Consider the following 18,131-nt stretch of genomic DNA (forward strand, 5'->3'; position numbering starts at 1 on the left):
AAGAAGAGGTGTAATTATCTGAATTACCTGACTTCTGTTCACAGACTCAAGCCTTCTCTAACTCAGGAGAATCACGTTCTCGCGGGATGTGGAGGAGGGGGTACTTAACGAGATTTTTTTAAACCAATTTATGAATAATTCACACTTGAAAACAGGAAAATCACTCTGGGGGCTCCAAGCCAACTCCACAGGTTGCCCTCCAAGTGTGATTAACTTTCTGTAAGCTGGCTGCACAGGAGCACGGATTCCTACGTGGTGAATGTTCTCGGCTGACTTTTTAAGTCGGGCCACGGGGCTCTGCCCGCCAGGCTCCTCTGTGGAGGCTGCTGAGAGCGCTCCTGGACTTGGGCGCACGGAGGCACCCTGTCCTGCTCCTGGCGTTCGCCTGTCCACATGTGTCCACATTCACGGGAACCCGGGGCACAGCCGACCCCGGCCAGATGAGCGGATGGAGGGTTCCTCCCGACCTCCTCTCAGAGACACGCACCTCCACTGCGGCCACCCACCTTCCCCCCGAGCCAAATCAAACAACGTAGGGAAGAGAGGATAGTGGATGGGAGAGAGAGGCTGGTAGTTGTTTTTTGTTTTTGTTTTTTCTTTAATTCTTTGTATCGGGGGCTCAGGGAAGGCAGAGCTGTGTGTTAAGTGGAAGTGACTCTCCGTGGAGGGAATCAGGCCGGACTGCTCCTGCCTGGCCGCTCAGTTCTGAGACCTTCCAACGGCAGCCTCCCCTGCAGCCTTCACGCTCTCCAGCCGCAGGCCCAGCAGCCCTGCTGCCCACCTGCTCCACGGCACCCAGGAGAATCCCCCTCCACTCTGTGCCTGCGCTCACGTGGCTGGGCTAACTGGGAGCCCGGGCCCACCCAGTGTGGCCCACGGAGAACTCGTGTCACCCCCTCGAGGGGCCCTGATGCCGCCTGACATTCTGACTCCAAGCATTTTTTTTGGTCTCCCTCACCCACGCGCCTTCTCTGTCCAGCTGCAACCCCTCTTCCCGCCCTCACCCCAGAGAGTACCCTCGTTTCCCATTTCACTGAGGAAACAAGAAGCAGTCGCATGACCGCCTCTGCTGGGTCCTCCAGCCCTCCCCCTGCTTCTCTGCATCTGGGCCCCCTTGCTTTGCCCCCTGCCTGGTTCCCCTGGGGAGCAGCCCTGCTCTGCCAGCCCAGCCTGTGCTTCCAGTCCCATCCCCCAGCCTGCCCGAGGATGCCCTCCAGCAGCCTTTCCCCACCCTCCGTGCCCCCAGCTGGGTCTTTCTCACCAGCGTCCTGTCCCCATTACTCCACATCTACAAAAAGCACTTCCTGACCCTACATCCCTGTCCAGCCACCACCTGTCTGTCTTGTTCCCCCTTGCAACCAAAACCAAATTCACCCTGTCTCGAACCCCCTCTGGCTGCGCTTTTGCCCAACTCCAGAGCGTTCTCGCTGCTGATCCAGGGCCCAGTCAGCTCTCCATCCTTATCTCGCCTGGCCCGGTGCTGGTTTGTGGCTCTGCCCTGGACGTTGCTCCCTGGCGTCCAGACCTTTGAGCTCTGCTTTCCCTCCACTGCCGGGCCCTCACCGGCCCCAGCGCGGCCCCAGCTCATCTCCTTGGTCTCCATAGCAGAGGCTCCGTCCTGGGCCCCTTTCCTTTCTCACTTAACTTGAAAAAGATTCACACGCCATGACTCCCAAGCATGTCCCCAGCCAGACTTGCCTGCTTATCCACACACTCACGGGGTCCCCTGCCCCCGGCATCTTCACTCCCTTGTCCAGCCACTGTCGTGAGCACTGCATGTCCACGGCTGGTTCCCAGCACGCTCCTCTTGCAGCCCCAGCTCGGTGCCCCGGCCAAAAGCCTTGGAGTCATCCTCAGCTGCTCCCTTCTCCTGCCTGCCTCTGGTCCCTTCGTGCACCCCGCAGGCTCTCCCTCTTAGGCATGCCCAGAGCGCCCGCTTCTCAGCCGCCTGGCATCCTCCCGGCCCTGCAGGGCGGGCCCTTCGTGAAGGCTTGGATGCCCGGCAGGTGGCAGGGGTGGGCAAGACCAGGCCGTCTGGGAACATGGCCCTAACAAGCACCTGTTCTGCTTGCCCCGCAGCACAGCCCATTCTTCGCCGAGCAGCTGACCGCATTCCAGGTGTGGCTCACCATGGGCGTGGAGAACCGAAACCCACCCGAACAGCTGCCCATCGTCCTGCAGGTGAGTTTCTTCAGACCGGGCCAGACAGCCGAGGTTCCGCAGGAAGGAAGCCAGATGCCTGCACAGCCCCAGGAGTGCCTTCTCTCTCCCTGAGCCCTGAGGGTCTGTGACATCCCAGCCCCTCTGCCCCGAATATGACGGCACTTGGGCAGGTGGCATTCGGGCAAACAGATCACACAGATCCAGTCAGGAGTCACTGGGCTGATAGCACATTCATTCCTAAAGGGTTTCCTCTAAAGCCATTGATTTCCCTCCTCCACCCTCGGATAAGTGTAACTTTGGGACTGGGGAGTCATCAGCCAGTCCATCATCCCCCTCTCCCCTGGCTACCATTTCCACTTTAGGAATTGCTGAGATTCAGCTACAGATGGGCTTCGCTTCAGAGCAGGCTCTTGACACCACTGCCTCCTTCTCTTGGGAAGGACAGGAGATGGCAGTGAATCCGGGAGAGGAGGGAGGAGGCTCCCTGAGCAGATACTGACTGGCGAAGCGGGCAGAGCGGCTTTGTGGCCCAGCACCGTAGGTTATGCACTGAAGCACGTACAGATCCGGAAGCCGGCAGCCCTTCCCTTGCACGGGGCTGTCACAGCTGCTGTAACAAATAGGCCCTTTTGGGGCACGCCCTTCAGATGCCAGTGCCCACGGGGCCCGTGTCGTGTCAGTGCTGTTCACGTGCAGACCATGACCTGTTCATGGGTTGGGAGGTCAGCGTCATGGGTCCTGCTGTCTGGCTTTTGGTCACTGAGATTGGATGGGAGGCCATGGAAATTGAGGAGTTCGTCACAGGTAGTGAAGTTAGAAAGATTCCACAGAACTTTTGTTTTGGTGAATGTGTGTTTGTGGGGAAGTGTATGGGCTGAGTCAGAGTCAAAGGAGTTTAAAATCCACTGGTCAGTGTAGATATCAAGGTCTAAGAACTCACTTTAAAAGCTGGAAAAGTGTTTTTGTGATTGGAGTGGTGCAGTTGGACTTTGGCGAGGAGCTGTGCATGGCCGTGGGGAGGGGCTGCCCAGCAGCAGGCAGGGAATGAGCAGGCCCCGCCCTTTTCGGTTTAAAGCTGGGTGACTCCCCCCACACACAGGAAGAGCCCCACCTCTGGGTGTGGTGCTGAGTTCTGAGAGTCGGCAGAGTTGGGTCCTCGCCTTCCTAGAAAGCAGACTGGGTGGCGGTGCCTCCATGGAGAGGGGCGTGAGTGGCGCCGCCCACCTGCCCTTCTTCCTTCCAGAGCTCGCGCTTTCTGGTTAGGGCCGCTCAGCACACTGACGGACAGCACACCAATCTTCACTAGACCAGGTGTTCATCCCGCCTCTGAGAGGTCATTTAGAAAACCGGGGCCAGTTTATCTCCGTCACGGCCATGGCCTCAGCAGCCTTCCCTTCCGCCGTTCAGTCTGTGCTGCAGCAGTGGCAGCCAGCGTCGCAGGCGCACTGTAGGACTGAGGCTTCACCTCGTTCAGGACTTTGCCCCAAGAATCTCAGCCAGAGAAAGAGGAGTTGGGAGAAGGAACAGTGCACATGGACGTGCTCAAGACAGTACCGCCGGCCTGTCCTCGCCGGCATTGTCTCAGGCGGGCAACAAAGAACCAGTGTGCCAGCCGGCTGCCCTGGTGTTATGATCCCAGCTCCTCAGTAGGCCAAGGCGGGGAAGGATCACTTGAGCCCAGGAGTTCAAGGCCAGCCTGAGCCACATAGGGAGACTCCATCTCTACAAAATAAAATAACATTGTACCACATCTCACAGTATATATTTCTGCTGCTGTCGGTATATTATGACAGTTGCTTTTTGGACATTGCAAAAAGAATGCAGACGTTATTACTGTTCTTCCTGTATGTACCTAGATTCATTTAAGACTATCCTGAGATTACAGGGTGAGGTGTAAACAAATAAACCAGCTCATGTTCAAAACCAAGAACACGCAGTGATAGCAGCAATGCAACCAAACATTTGACAGAAGCCCACGTTTTCCCTTCGTGCGACTATAGAAAGGCAGCTGGCTGTGTGGCCACGGGTGACCGGGGGTGGCCGCAGCGCAGGTTGCCCATGCTGGGCCCCACGGCTCCTGTTGGTCACCTGGGTCACCAGGATGTCCCTCAGGAGACACTGGCTCTCTTAATGGCCTTCCTACTATTTGAGCAATGTGATGGAGTAAAATCGGCCCTCTCCAAAGCAGGACCCGATGCCAAGCACATTAAATCCAGTTCTTTTGGGTCCGGCAAATAATCTTTTTGTAAATGGCCTTCTGTTGATTTCTTTCAATGTTCCCTTGGCCACCCACACTCCCTCAAGGAAGGAGAAGACGTGCTGGAGGCAGCTTTCTGATGGTGACGTATGCGAAGACAGCTCTGGTCGGAGCGTGGGGCATTTCCCACATGATTTTCCAGCAGGTGTGAGTGGCAGGTTCCTCCTCCTTCTGGAGGGTCTGTTTCCTGGCTGTGCCCAGCCGGGATCAATGGGCGGACCTCCACCTAACGAGAAAGTACGGAAAGATGAAGTGTAATGGGGTATCGGCTTCATTTGACGTACCCCCCGGGACTGGCTTCTTTCTCGTTAACTCAGCTCACTTCCCCGCGCTTTCTCTTAAGAGCCTTTATTTTTGCCAAAGCCTGGGCCCTGTTATCCTTAAATTATTCTCTAGTGCCTTGGCAAGTCAGAAAACATCACTTAAGGGAAAGGGAGTTTTCTCACTCGCTTCCAGTTTTCTGAATCCCTGCCACTTCATCCCTGAGCCAGAGGCAGTGGCTGGTGGCCCTCCAGGGTCACACACGGTGTCTCATCAGGTCTGGCTGATTCGCAGCCCCTCCTGTAAACGTGAGCATGGAACAGGCCTTTCCTGCTTTCCAGCTTCAATATCCTCTCTGCCTTTTAAAAATATAAATCAGCAGAGGAACAAGAAGGAAGATACAATGTTTTAAAAAATTGCTGTTTTGCCCAGACCCTTGATTGATGGTGTCTATTTTTTTGAGATGGAGTCTCACTCTCTTGCCCACGCTGGAGTGCAGTGGCGCGGTCTCGGCTCACTGCAACCTCTGCCTCCTGAGTTCAAGCAATTCTCTGCCTCAGCCTCCCAAGTAGCTGGGATTACAGGCACCCGCCACCACGCCCGGCTAATTTTTTGTATTTTTAGTAGTGACAAGGTTTCACCATCTTGGCCAGGCTGGTCTTGAACTCCTGACCTTGTGTTCCACCCGCCTCGGCCTTCCAAAGTGCTGGGATTACAGGCGTGAACCACCGCACCCAGCCCTGAACACCGTCTTCTCACGAGGAGCTCTGGACTCTCGTGGCCTGTGGGGTGCGTTTGCCCTCTGGCTCCGGCAGCTCGCCCGGAACTCAGTGCTGTGTGCCCCCAACAGGTGGCTCAGGAAGCCCAGGCAGGGGAATGAAGAGCGCCTAGGTTATGGAGGAGAGGGGAGAAAGTGACTTTTCTTCTTCTTTCTTTTTCAGGAAAAAGGTGACAGTGATATTTATGTGTTCATTTATTTACTTGGCCCTTTTTCTTTTCAATAGATCCAGGGTATACGGGTGCAGGTTTCTTGCACGCATGCACTGCGTAGTGGTGAAGTCTAGGCTTTGGGTGAACCTGCTACCCACATAGTGGGCATTATACCCCATAGGTAATTTCTCAGCCCTCAGCCCCTCGCACCTTTTGGAGTCTCCAGTGCCTGTTATTCCACCTGCGTGTCCCTGTGGACCCGTTGTTTAGCTCCCACTCACTTATACGTGAGAACATGCAACAGTTGGTTTTCTGTTTCTGAGTTATTCCACTGAGCATAATGGCCTCCTGTTTCACCCATGTTGATGCAACAGACACGATTTCATTCTTTTTCTGGCTGAGTCGTATTCCATGATGCACAGACGCTGCAGTTTCCTCATCCAGTCCTCTGTTGAGGGGTGATCTTGGCTCACTGCAGCCGGAGCTCCGCCTCCTGGGTTAAAGTGATTCTTGTGCCTCAACCTCCCGAGTAGCTGGGATATCAGGTGTGCACCACCGCACCTGGCCAAGAGTGATTTTATAGGATGAAGTTTTAGTCCCTTTTCCTAGATGTCACAGATCAGTGTGAGCATTTCATTAGGAGGTCTATTTGCTCTCTCTCTGTGCATCATTTTTTTTACAAATAGAATGTGGGGTCTGAAAGTACAGGATTGTTATCAGGTGACAGCAGAATGACAAACTAGAGTGATGTTATACATACCATGTACATCAGGGACTCCAAAACCGCCCTGCTCATCAGGTGCCCCAGGCACCCTGGCTTGCAGCACCTGGCACTCCAGGGCTGGAACTGGAGAATCTTTTCTTACGAAGCAGCTCTTCAGTATGCCTGTCTGAGCACTCTCTTCATATACAAGGCAAATGAAGTTTGATAACCTTAGCAATTCTGTTTTAATTTGGCCGCCTCAGCTGGAGTGCAGTGGTATGATCATAGCTCACTGCAACTTCCAACTCCTGGGGTCAAGCCACCCTCCTGACTCAGCCTCCTGAGTAGCTGGAACTGCATGCATGTGCCATCATGCCCGGCTCATTTTTGTATTTTTTGTAGAGACGGGGTTTCACCATGTTGGGCAGGCTGGTCTCGACCTCCTGGCCTCAAGCGATCCTCCAGCTTCAGCCTTCCAAAGTGTTTGGATTACAGTATTGAGCCTCCATGCCGGCCACCATGATTAATCTTTAGTTTGGGTTACCACAGGTGGGAAATAAATCTCAGTAACTCATTCAGCTCACCATCATTTACTTCTATAATTTCCATAGATCGTGGGATGGTCCGGAACAGGAGATTTTTGTTTTGTTGTTTTTAAGTACAGAAACAACATTGGCTTTTTTTCTAAAAGCCAATCCCATTTTAAAAATGACTTTGCTTTATGTTGGCTTCAGTTTTTAAAAAACGTAAATCAACAAAAGGTGGCAGGAAGATGATGTGTTGTTTGGAAAAAAAAAAACAGTACTTAACCTTTCCCCCAATACTCTTTATTAACGATGTTTGTTTGCAAATGAAATAATTGTAGCACCAAATCCCGACTCCCAGGCAGGTGGGCCCCCGAGGCCCCCGCGTGTGTTTCATCAGCACCTGCAGCTCCTACAGTGGGACACTCGGGACCACATCACGGTGGTGATTGTGAACCAGCGTCCCGCTTGCTTTTGTTGTTTGTAAGGAGCACATTCTAAGGAGACCTTTATTGCTGGGCTAGTGTCCTGGTAAAACAGTAACAGGAACTGGCCTTGATTAGACCTCTTCGCCCCGTCCTGCCACTTTTTCCATTTGTTCTGCAACTATTTACCTTAGAAACAGCCTTGTCCTTATTTACAGTGTTGGAAAAAAACAAAAAGAATCAGAAAACAATCTTTGTAAGCTTTAGATCTGATGATGTCTTTGATTTCTGACGATTGCAGCCATGGCGAGACCTGCCTCCTCTCCTCTCCCTGGGTCATCTAGAAACTTGAGCCTCAGGCAGCCTAGTGTTCCCTACACACAGAGAGTCAGTCCTTAAAACCTTGGGTGGTGGAGACATCTGGAAGCCGAACACTATGATGCTGACTTTACATCCGCTGGACACCTTGGTGCACACAGCTTTGTGCAGACGCTTTACGGACTCTGCCTCATTGAACTTTGAGAATAAGCCCAAGTCAAGTACTGTTGTCTCCGTTTTTCTTGATAATGATATTGAAGTTTCCAGAAGTTAGGAATCTAAGCCAATTATTGGGCAGAGATGGAGGCAGGGTTAACATCAGGTTAGCCGGCCCCAGAGCCAATGCTTTTCCTCCGACTGGCCCCTCAAACCTGAGTTCCAGGCAGCAGTGGCATGCGACAGCCCCCGAGTTCAGCATGGGAGAGGGATCTGGTTCCAGTTCACATATCCTGCGAGCAGTCCCACGTTCCTTTCCCAGACTCTTAATCAGAGACTCTCAGCATCACCAGCACGGGGAACCTGCCACTCCTGGGTCCATGGTGAACCCAGCATGGGAGCTGGCTCCGGGCACATAGAAGGGAAGTGAGGCCGCATTCCCACTGCTCTTTCTCTGCCCCCAAGGCTGGACATGCTGGGATCCCCTCCATACCCCGTCTCCTGCCCCTCCAGCCTGGCTAGCCACCTCCTCTTGCTGCCACCTGTGACCTTCCCTGTCCCCCTCATCCTCCTGCCAGTGCTCTTCTCCCACCACAGGGAAGCTCCTCCCTCTCCACGGCTCCCCAGGGCCCATGCTCCTGACTCGGTGGCTCCTCCGTGGAAGTCGTACTGGCCGACCCCCAGGAGCTTGACCCAGGTGGCCGCCATCTCCTCTCCCCTCCCCCCATCCTCCACCCTCACTGGCCTCCTCGTCCCTTTCCCCTGCCTCTCTTGAGGGTTTTCAAACTCATCCCAAACCTTCTTTTCTAGAGTTTGCTTTCCTTCACCCCTTCTTCTCTCAGCCTCTGGCCAGTGCTGCAGTCTCCTCCTCCCCATCTCCATATTGGCACCCTGGTCAAACCCACCCCCTTCCACTCGCCTCCCCGACTCCCAGCCTCTTGCCAGGCCTGTCCCCAAAGCGAGCACACTGGACCAGTCACTGCTGCTTAACGTCGGCTGGTGGCTTCTGGATCTCAAAACAAACTGACCTCTCTGCACGCCGTCGGCGGGGCCTTTCCCTATCCGGCCCCTCCCCCATCACTGACCTCAGTCATACTGGTGGCCTGTGCATCCTCAGACACCCGGGCTTTTCCAGCCTCTCCACCTGCAACGCGGTAACCCCCTCACGTCACCTCCAGGACCTGCTGCCCAGCTGTGTCCTGTGCATCTTCTCCTGGGGGGAGGGAAAACCTCCGAGGCCTGCAGCGAGGCCAGGTCAGGGGCTCCCAGGGTCTGTGTGTTTAGGCATGGTGATGGGGTGGTCATTTGTTTAATGTCTGTCTCCCAGGCCACATGAAGGATGGGTGAGGTGGTCCCTACTGTCTGTGGTCACTCTCCTAGCACCCAGCGCAGCACCTGCCCCATAAACACCCCTTGGATGACTGGGGCATCATGGATAGAAATGCTGTAGGTTGGAGGGAGTCGATGCACGTGCCTTCCAGCATAGCCACCATTAAGGAAAAAATCAAAAGAAGTAATGCCATTAAAAGTGTAAAGCTTGGCCGGGCACGGTGGCTCACGCCTGTAATCCCAGCACTTTGGGAGGCCAAGGCGGGTGGATCACAAGGTCAGGAGATCAAGACCATCCTGCCTAATGCAGTGAAGCCCCGTCTCTACTAAAAATACAAAAATAAATTAGCCGGTCATGGTGGCAGGCGCTTGTAGTCTTAACTACTCAGGAGGCTGAGGCAGGAGAATGGCATGAACCCGGGAGGTGGAGCTTGCAGTGAGCCGAGATTGCGCCACTGCACTCCAGCCTGGGCGACCGAGCGAGACTCTGTCTCAAAAAAAAAAAAAAAGTGTAGAACTTTAATATAACAGAAAAAGTATATGCAAAACCTCTGGCAGAGCCCACTCTAACTTATAAGGAACTCTGACATGTCAATAAGAAAAAGCCACATTTTGAAGTAGAAAACTAAACGCATGCAGGGCAAGTTTACTGGGGAAATGGCCCATCAACCTGCAAAATGTACTCCCCTTGAAATCCAAGAAATCCAGATGAAAAGGATGTATTTTCACCTGTCCTGTTGGCTAATAATAGTGTAATATGGGCTAGTATTGTCCCACAAGCTTTAAATTTATTATTTAATTTAATGAAACCCTTGTGGGCAGGTGTTGTGTTATATGTGTTTTATGAATTAATAAATCAAGGCTCAGCGACTTTAATTTGCCCAGAGTCACACCCCAGTGAGCGCTGCTGGGTGACCAGCTCAGGCAGCAGGAAGCTGGTGCCCACGTGCATGCCGTCGAGAGTGTGAGTGGGTTCAGCCGCAGGGTCATTTGGTAACTTAAGTATATATGCTCCGACCTTACCTTTTTAATACTCACATTTATCTTAATGGAAAAGAATCATGTAAGTGTGCAGATGTACCCATTAGGATATTGATCACAATATTCTTTATCAGAGCAGCATTTTGGCCAGGCATGATGGCCCACGCCTGTAATCCCAACACTTCGGGAGGCTGAAGCGGGAGGGTTGCTTGAGCCAGAAGTTCAAGACCTGCATGGGCAATGTAGTGAGACCCCCATCTCTATAAAAAATACAAAAATTAACCAGGCATGGTGGTACATACCTGCGGTCCTAGCTACTCAGGGTTTGAGGTGGGAGGATCACTTGAGCCCAGGAGGTTGAGGCTGCAGTGAGCCATGATCTGGCATCTATACTCTAGCTTGGGCAACAGAGCAAGACCCTATCTCAAAAATAAATAAATAAAAATGGTAAAAGTAGGAACATTTTGATGATAATTTAAATATCTATCACTGGGGAAGTTGTTTAAAAGAATTGTGTACATTTGCATAACGGAAGTACCGTGCCGCCTTTGGGAATAATATGGTCAGTACATACCTAGTGATATGAACAATGTTCACAGTGCATTGTTTAGTTTAAAAAGGAGCTGAGAAATAGAATCACATATTATCTAGTTCAAGATCAGTAAGAGAAGTGTGGACATAAAGAACAATGTCTGAATTCATATACCTAAATGTCACCAGTGGGTTAGCTTTTTAAATGCAATTAAAGCATGTTTGTTCTAGTATTTTCTACATTGAGCATGTTTTATCTGTGTAATAAAGGAATAAAGCGTGTTTTGTTCACCTGTCTAAAAGCATGAACTTGTAAGGAAAGGAGCACCAGCTCTAGGTAACTGAAGCAGCAGACAGGTCTGAACTGTGGTCAGACCGCTGGAGCACCAGCTCTAGGTAACTGACTGAAGCAGCAGACAGATCTGAACTGTGGTCAGACCGCTCCAAAGCTGGCAGCTCATGCAGCAGCGTTTCGGGGTTGCACACCAGTATGGTTTGCAGTGATACCATTTTCTTCTTGTTCTTCCAGGTGCTGTTAAGCCAAGTGCACCGGCTGAGAGCATTGGACTTGCTTGGAAGATTTTTGGACCTGGGTCCCTGGGCAGTGAGCCTGGTGCGTGCCTTCTGCATTAACCTGGGGGCTGAGGGAGGTGGGACAGAGATTAGGCTCCGTGTTTCAGTCTGTGCACGTATTTCATGATCCAGAGCCACCCCCAGCCGTGAGACCCAGGGCGAGTGTGTCCACCGTGGTGGTGTCCTGTCGCTCCTGAGGCCCTCAAGGCGCCCACTCTGTACCCGTGCAGCCTGCAGTGCTGCCTGGCATTTGGGGGTCTGGGGTTGTCACCCCTCTTTATGTCTGATGTTAGACATAGGAGTGAGTGTGTTGTCAGCCGGTCACCTTTTCCTGAGCTGCCCCCAGCGCTGCAGGGGAGCAGGGCGCCCCTGAGCCTGACGCAGCGCCCGCCTCGTGGTGCTGCTTCCCCCAGGAGGAGTCTGGATCCTCAGCACTGTCTGCTCACCATCATGGCAGGCACAATTCGGAAACGCTCTTCTGGTTCCTCATTCTATAGCAGAGTAGTAATGGCCACTAAAAACACCCTGGCAGAGGCAGGATCAAGAAGCGACGTGCGTTGAACAAATAACTCACAGGGAAAGTAAAAGGAGGCTGAGAGGGAACCACAGAGTCAAGGAAACTCGAGAGACCTATGGCCAGCTGCCATGTACAGTAAACCTTACTTGGTTCTGTTGAAGTTCCAAAAATGAATACTCATAAAACAATTAGAAATTTTACAGGAGCTGGATTTATGTTATTCAAGAATCATTGTTCGTTTTTCTTGGGTGTGGTAACTGGATTGTGTTTTTATAAAAGAGACCTAATTTTTTAGAGATAGACACTGAATATTCACCAATGAAATCATGTGACACATGAGCCTTAATTTACTGTGCTTGGGAGCGGTGCGGTGGGGCGGTGGGTGCGGAACCGCTGTCACTAGCTGGGTGGTGAGTGCCTGGGTTTGGTGTATTTAAGTATTTTCATCAGATAATGTTGACAAAGAGTGGTAATTGATAGTCCAGCACTGAAGGACGAGAGAAAACATCCAAAACTTGGAAGAATCATTCAGCACTCACCACTGGGCCATTTTCACTCCAGGTGCCTGAGGCCACAAATAGCTTGTAACAGAGTCAGGGCCTGAGTCATCGGAGGAAGGCTGGCGTGACTCGGTCACTTGGTGTGTGCGTGGTGGTGTCGCTTAGTCATCCTGGAAAGGCCTGCGTGGTATTGCGTGCACTCTAAGAAGACAGGAAGCATGTATTCATAACAGTTTAGAAAGAGTTTCATTTTTAAGGTTAATTTTTTAAAACCAATTTCTTCCCTTTAAAGAATTAAGCTTCTGCTCATTGGAAATTTTCCTAATACATGAATCGAGGCTGGATAAACGAGGTATTTTTACAGGTACAGATTTTGCCTCTCAGGTGAGGGCCCAGCCACCCGAACCAGAGAAACTGCTCATTCCTTGTTAAATGTGGCCTTTCACAGGGAAGGGACCCAGGCCTAGGTCCCACCACCACCTCCTGTCTTGGTTACAGGGGACCTCACTTATTGGAAGGGGATACCTTTGGGATATCTTTGAAATTCCAGCAGCTTTGAGATAAGGACACAGCAGAAACCCCTGGCTGTGGAGTGCAGCAGTACTTTGCCAGGCATCCTCCACACTGTAGTGCCCTCCACGCCCTCCCTCCCCTGCCTCTGAGGGCAGAGAGTCCCCTGAAAATGACACGGCCAGAACTGGGCGCGAGTGAGCCCCTGGGCAACCCCCGCTCCTCCCTGCCTTTCCCAGGGCAGGCATCTTTCTCCCAAGGTGTATCTGAAGTGCAAACATGAGTGTTGAGCAAGCTGGCCGTGCCGTCACGGAGAGGTGGCCATGGCGTCACGGAGAGGTGGCCATGCCATCATGGAGAGGTGGCCGTGGCTCGTACGTGAGCAACACAGTGAAGGTGCCTGATGCTCTGCTGCCAAGAGCAGACGAGACCACCGAGGGCAGGCGAGGGCCCCAGCGCCAGCAGCCTGCGCCTCCACAAGGAAAAGCTGCCACCCGATTCATTCCAGTCTCTTGACACCAGTCAAGGCTGGCAGTACGTGGCAGCCTCTAGGAATAAATCAGAGATGAATAAATCTGGAGGAAGCCCCTCTTTACTTTAAGTGAGGCCCATTCATTCCTGTTGCGTTTCCCATATGTGCTGAAGATAACACCGCAGCTGGTCCCGCGTGGCACCCCTGCTGCTGCCCGTTCCCTCGCTGCGGCACAGGTGCGCTGACGCCCTCTCTCACCCCCAGGCCTTGTCTGTCGGCATCTTCCCCTACGTGCTGAAGCTGCTCCAGAGCTCGGCCCGAGAGCTGCGGCCACTTCTCGTTTTCATCTGGGCCAAGATCCTCGCAGTGGACAGCGTGAGTATCCCCGCCCTCCTCCCCAGAGTGATGTGAACCCGCCGGCCCTTCTGGGGATGCCGAGCCCTGCGCTTCCAGCCTGCCCTTTCTCCAGCCTCGCTCCCTCTCCAGGCACCGCCGTTCCCTTCCTCTCTTCTGGGGTAAAGTGGGACGCGCCCACCTCAGCAGCCACCTCTGGGTCGTGGGGGCTGTCACCTACCTGTCCTGTCCCTGGCCTTCCCCTGGTACCCTGCGCTCAGTCCCCCCACACCGTCCTGTCCGTGGCCTTCCCCTGGTGCCCTGCACTCAGTCCCCCTGCCTGTGTCTGACCCCCCGTAAGGCTGTCCCCGTGCTCCTAACCCTGACTGGAAGCAACCCCGCCATGGCAGTAAACTTGGCCTCTGCCTCACCCAGACCCTGCATTGGCTCTCCTGTGCCCACCATTGCATTTCTCCCCCTCCTCAACCCTGCACAGGTGATCTGGGCCAGGCCCCGAGGTGTTAGGGGCCACCCCCTTAGACGGGGCTGTCCAGCTCTGTCCTCTCTGACGGGCATCAGCCCTGGCCCTGCAGCCATGTGTTCGCCCCTCAATCATCTAGGCCAGGGACCCATATTTAGCTATGTTAAGAGAGACACAAGGTCAGCTGTCCCTGTCCCCAGCGGCTTATGCTTGGGTGCGGGCAGGGGTTGCAGGTGACACCAGCCCTGTTGTGAGGCAGGGTCACCTCCTGCAGGAGCTACCAGCGAGATGGGTCAGAGGAGTGGGGCTGAGAAGTCGTGTGGGCGAGACCCGGCCTATGCTGAACTGGAAACGCCAGGAAGGGCCTTGAGGGGGTGGATGTCGGGCGGGGGTCCACACATGGAGGTGGCAGGGAGGGCTGGGAAGATGCCTAGAGGAGAGCAGGCCACTCCCTGTGGCTGTGTGCGGGGACACGCAGGGAGGCCCCATCCACGCGGACGGTGCACGGTTCCCGGTAGACACAGTTGAACTTCATTTAGCAGGCATGGGGATTATTACAGATTTTGGAACAAAGACATCAAAGAATGAAGCTGTGGTTTATAAACATTGCCTGGCCTCGGTGTCAAGTGGATTATAGGGAAACACGGGGTGGAGAGCATTTTCCTCCAGGAGGGTGGGCGGAGGAGGTCGGGCTGCAGGGCTGGGAGGGCGGCACCAAGCCTGGGTTGGGAGAGGCGACTCGGGCTGAAGCCTGTGTGGCCGGCTAGGGCTCAGGGAGCCTTCTAGAGACAACTGGTCAGGAGCCCTGTGCGGCCTAGGAGCAGGGCTGGCCCGATGCCAAGACTGGGGACCTCGTCTACCCAGTGGTGATGGCAGGCGAGACCCTCGAAGGAAAATGTGGAAGGGTCAGCTGCGGGAGAACTCTCGAAAGCTCCTCGTGTGACACAATGGAGAGGAGAGCTGTACAGAGTGGTGCGAAGGGTCTGGGAAGGGCTCATTTATAGAACGTGAAGATTCTAGAACAAAGGGTGTGTGCTGAGAATGGAGTTGGGGGATATGTTGCCCTCTGCAGGGTTGTTGGGGACAAAGATTTCCCAGAGATGCCTTTGCCTTTAGCTGTCCGTGTGCGGAGGGGCACACGTGTGTGATACAGAGCTGGGCTCGGAGCCAGGTTGGCAGGGAGCCCCGGGAAGAAGCCAAGTCAGTCTTGCTCTGGGGGTGCCGCCACGGGTGGGAAGAGCGGGACGGAGGAGCCGGCATCAGGGCAAGGCTGGCTTTGCTCCCTGCTTGGTTTTGAAGCAAACCAGCCCCAGCAACTCATTAGAAGGCCTGTAGGAGCAGGTACACGTTCCCCCCGGACTTCGGCCAGCTGCTGTGTGCACGTGTGTGCGGGGGTGGTCATGTATGTGGGCGCTTGTGCGTGCATGTGTGTGTGGCGCCCTGTCCGGCAGCTTTCATATGCAAAGTCTCTTAATTCCTAAGTCCCCTGTGAAGTTAGCTTGAATTTGCAGCTTATTTACTGGTGAGGCGCTGCCCACAGGAGGGAGCAGGGGCCACATAGCTACCATGCGAGGGGCCGGCACCCCACTGGGCCCCTGCGCCGGGTCTGGCGCTCCTTGCCCACACAGGGAAATGGAAGGTCTAGCAAAGTCACAGAGCAGGTACGGGAGAGTGCCAAGAACACCTTGGAGAGGCCATGGCTTGGAGCCAGGGAAGGCCACCCTTCCCTTTTCTGTGTGGCAGGTGAGGGGAGAGTGGACGGAGCTTACAGCCCCCGGGGCTCCTGCCTGCTGCCCGGCGCTCCCCAGGCCACATTCTATCAGCTCCTCCGTCCAGTCACTGGCACTGAGACCCAGCCTCATCCTTAGCCCTGTCAGCCATGTCGCACTGGCCACCAGGACCTGCTGTGCTCGCTGAAGCTGCCCTGTTGGGCTTTGTTCAGCCAAATTCACTGCCCCTGCTGTCCAGGCACTGGCAGGCACCCCGAGCCACAGGCTCGTACCCCGCACTGTGCGCTCTCACCCGTCAGCCCTGCACACCCCACACAAAGCCACTGCTGTGTCTCCCACCCACAGCCGCTGCTGATTCAAGTCCAGCCCAGGCCATCAGGTCCCCATCTGTGCTGCCCACGGACCCCTGGGCCCCTGCTCAGCCCTTCTGCTCCCTGCACCCAGCCCTGACCATAGCCTCCCCACACCCCAAGTGCTCACGTACGACTTTGGTGTCACAGCTGAAGTCGGGGGGCAGTGGGGAGGCTGCTGCCGAAGCGGACGGCGAGGGCTTCCACCTTGGAGGCGGGCGTCAGTCGTACCCAGCACCAGTTGACCTCTCGCTGGTTCCGCTGATTCTTGTAGATTCCCTGGGATTTTCTGCTAGTTCACTGGTTCTTGTAGATTCCCTAGGATTTTATGTATATGCTCTCTCCAAGCAGAAGCAGCTTCCAGCCCCTCTTCCGGTTCTGGGATCTCTCACTCTTTTTCTGGGCCTGGGGCACTGACCATGGCTCTGCCGGCACGGGTCGGCTACCGTGCTTGCCATCTCTCCCAGCTGCTCCTGATTTCCTGAGCTGGATGCGGGGAGCTGCTTCTCCTCCTCTCAGCACCGCTGAGGTTGACCTTGACCTCAGTTCAACCTTGAACCCTCCTGGGCCCAGTGCTCTGCACCTGGCTGTGACCAGGGAACGCTCCATAATGGTGACCTGAATACCATATATTTCAGCAAAATATTTTCCCTGCTACCCATTAAACTACAGATGAAGAATGACTGCTTTGAAAGATTGGCTAAAGCACTGGATTTAAGAGTTAAAAACCTGAGTTTGATCCCATCACCCCATTTGCTCTGACAAGTCATTTTCACTTCCCTTGGCCATGATTTGCCTCTGTAAAATCATGAGCCTTCGGCCGTCTGCCTTCAGCCAGTTCCAGAGCTCAGAACCAGGACGTGGAAAACTGCGGTGTAAATTATAGAGGAACAGGAACAGGACCAGGAAGGGGCACCACGTAAATCTCACATCTCTCCTGCCTGTCTCTGTTACACTAAAACCTTTTCTTGCTAAACAGAAAGCTTGGCTTTGTGGATCAGGACGCGAGAGGTGTGGGTCATTTCTGTTTTACTCTTCTTCAAATTCACTGAAGAGCCACATTATGTAAACAAAGAGTGTTTGGCAGGAAGTCATTTTGAAACGTGGTTTCTGTCCTACACCCGTATCTTCGTCATCTACATGGACACACTTAGAAATGTCTTGGCACCTGGCCACGGATGAAGGACCATGTGTAGAGGCTCTGGGATGCACAAAACGGTGACCCTCACATGACACAAAGCCCAGGGTGAAGGGAGGAAGAGATGTCATCTGCATGCAGTGGTCTGGGATTACGGCCGCCTGAGCCTGCTCCCCAGCACCGCCAGTGCTGCAGGAACGTGTCTAAGCCAACTTTGTTTCTCAGACTTCGTGTTTTTAGTACCTTTTAGGACCTGAAAATTGATGATGTCTTTATTTTTAGTCTCAGGGGTGGCTCTTGGTGAAAGGGGACAGCCTTCCTCGTACCTTCCTCATGACATTCTCACTGCATCCACAGCCCATCATGGTATTGCAGTGCAGGGCGTCTTGTTTAAAACTGGCTCTTGGTCCCGTGGATCTCCCAGGGCCTGTTGCTCTCGAGTGCCCCAAATGGCAGAACGTGGCCATGAGCACGGAGGCTGCAGCGCGCCTTCGTTTTACACCCTGCTCCAGGCAGATACCAGGGCCTCGGGTTTATTATTCATGCTGCTGAAGGGGTCATCTGCTCAGTACTGCTTGGGGAGCTGTTCCCACAGCCAGCTGGGCATGCCCTTGCCTGCAGTGTTCTTGTAACTGCCTGCAGGCATCACAGGCCTTCCTGTGAATTAATTTCTTAACCAGCTTGTTGCACCTGCATGTTTAAAAGCAATCATTCCACTGAGGGGCATTTTGAAGTGTTTCCGGTAGAAACTGAGCCTCGTCTACCTCACCTGCCTCGCCCTTCCTTCCATCGTTACCCTGGCGATAACTTCCCAGAGATGAAAGTTCCCAGTGTTTTTGAGGGGTCATTCCTCTACTCCCTTCCCCTCCCCACGTCTGGCCGTGGATGTTGCTGGCAGTCCTCCGAATCTCCACCCCTACCCCCCATAATGTGTGCACCCCCTGCAATG

The 18,131-nt window shown here is 53.9% G+C and overlaps 1 protein-coding gene across 7 annotated transcripts in view; it reads left to right on the forward strand.

Moving 5' to 3' along the window:
• RPTOR (regulatory associated protein of MTOR complex 1) overlaps window positions 1-18,131 on the forward strand; it is a 416,632-nt gene that overhangs the window by 294,209 nt on the left and 104,292 nt on the right. For all 7 annotated transcript variants that reach the window (XM_024350719.2, XM_024350720.3, XM_063799998.1 and 4 more), the window contains 3 exons: window positions 2,080-2,181; window positions 11,108-11,191; window positions 13,415-13,525. In XM_024350719.2, the coding sequence (XP_024206487.1) occupies window positions 2,080-2,181; window positions 11,108-11,191; window positions 13,415-13,525 (297 nt within the window). The remainder of the gene's footprint in view (window positions 1-2,079; window positions 2,182-11,107; window positions 11,192-13,414; window positions 13,526-18,131) is intronic.

Source organism: Pan troglodytes, chromosome 19 (assembly GCF_028858775.2).
Source record: "Pan troglodytes isolate AG18354 chromosome 19, NHGRI_mPanTro3-v2.0_pri, whole genome shotgun sequence".
Taxonomy (NCBI): Eukaryota; Metazoa; Chordata; class Mammalia; order Primates; family Hominidae; genus Pan; species Pan troglodytes.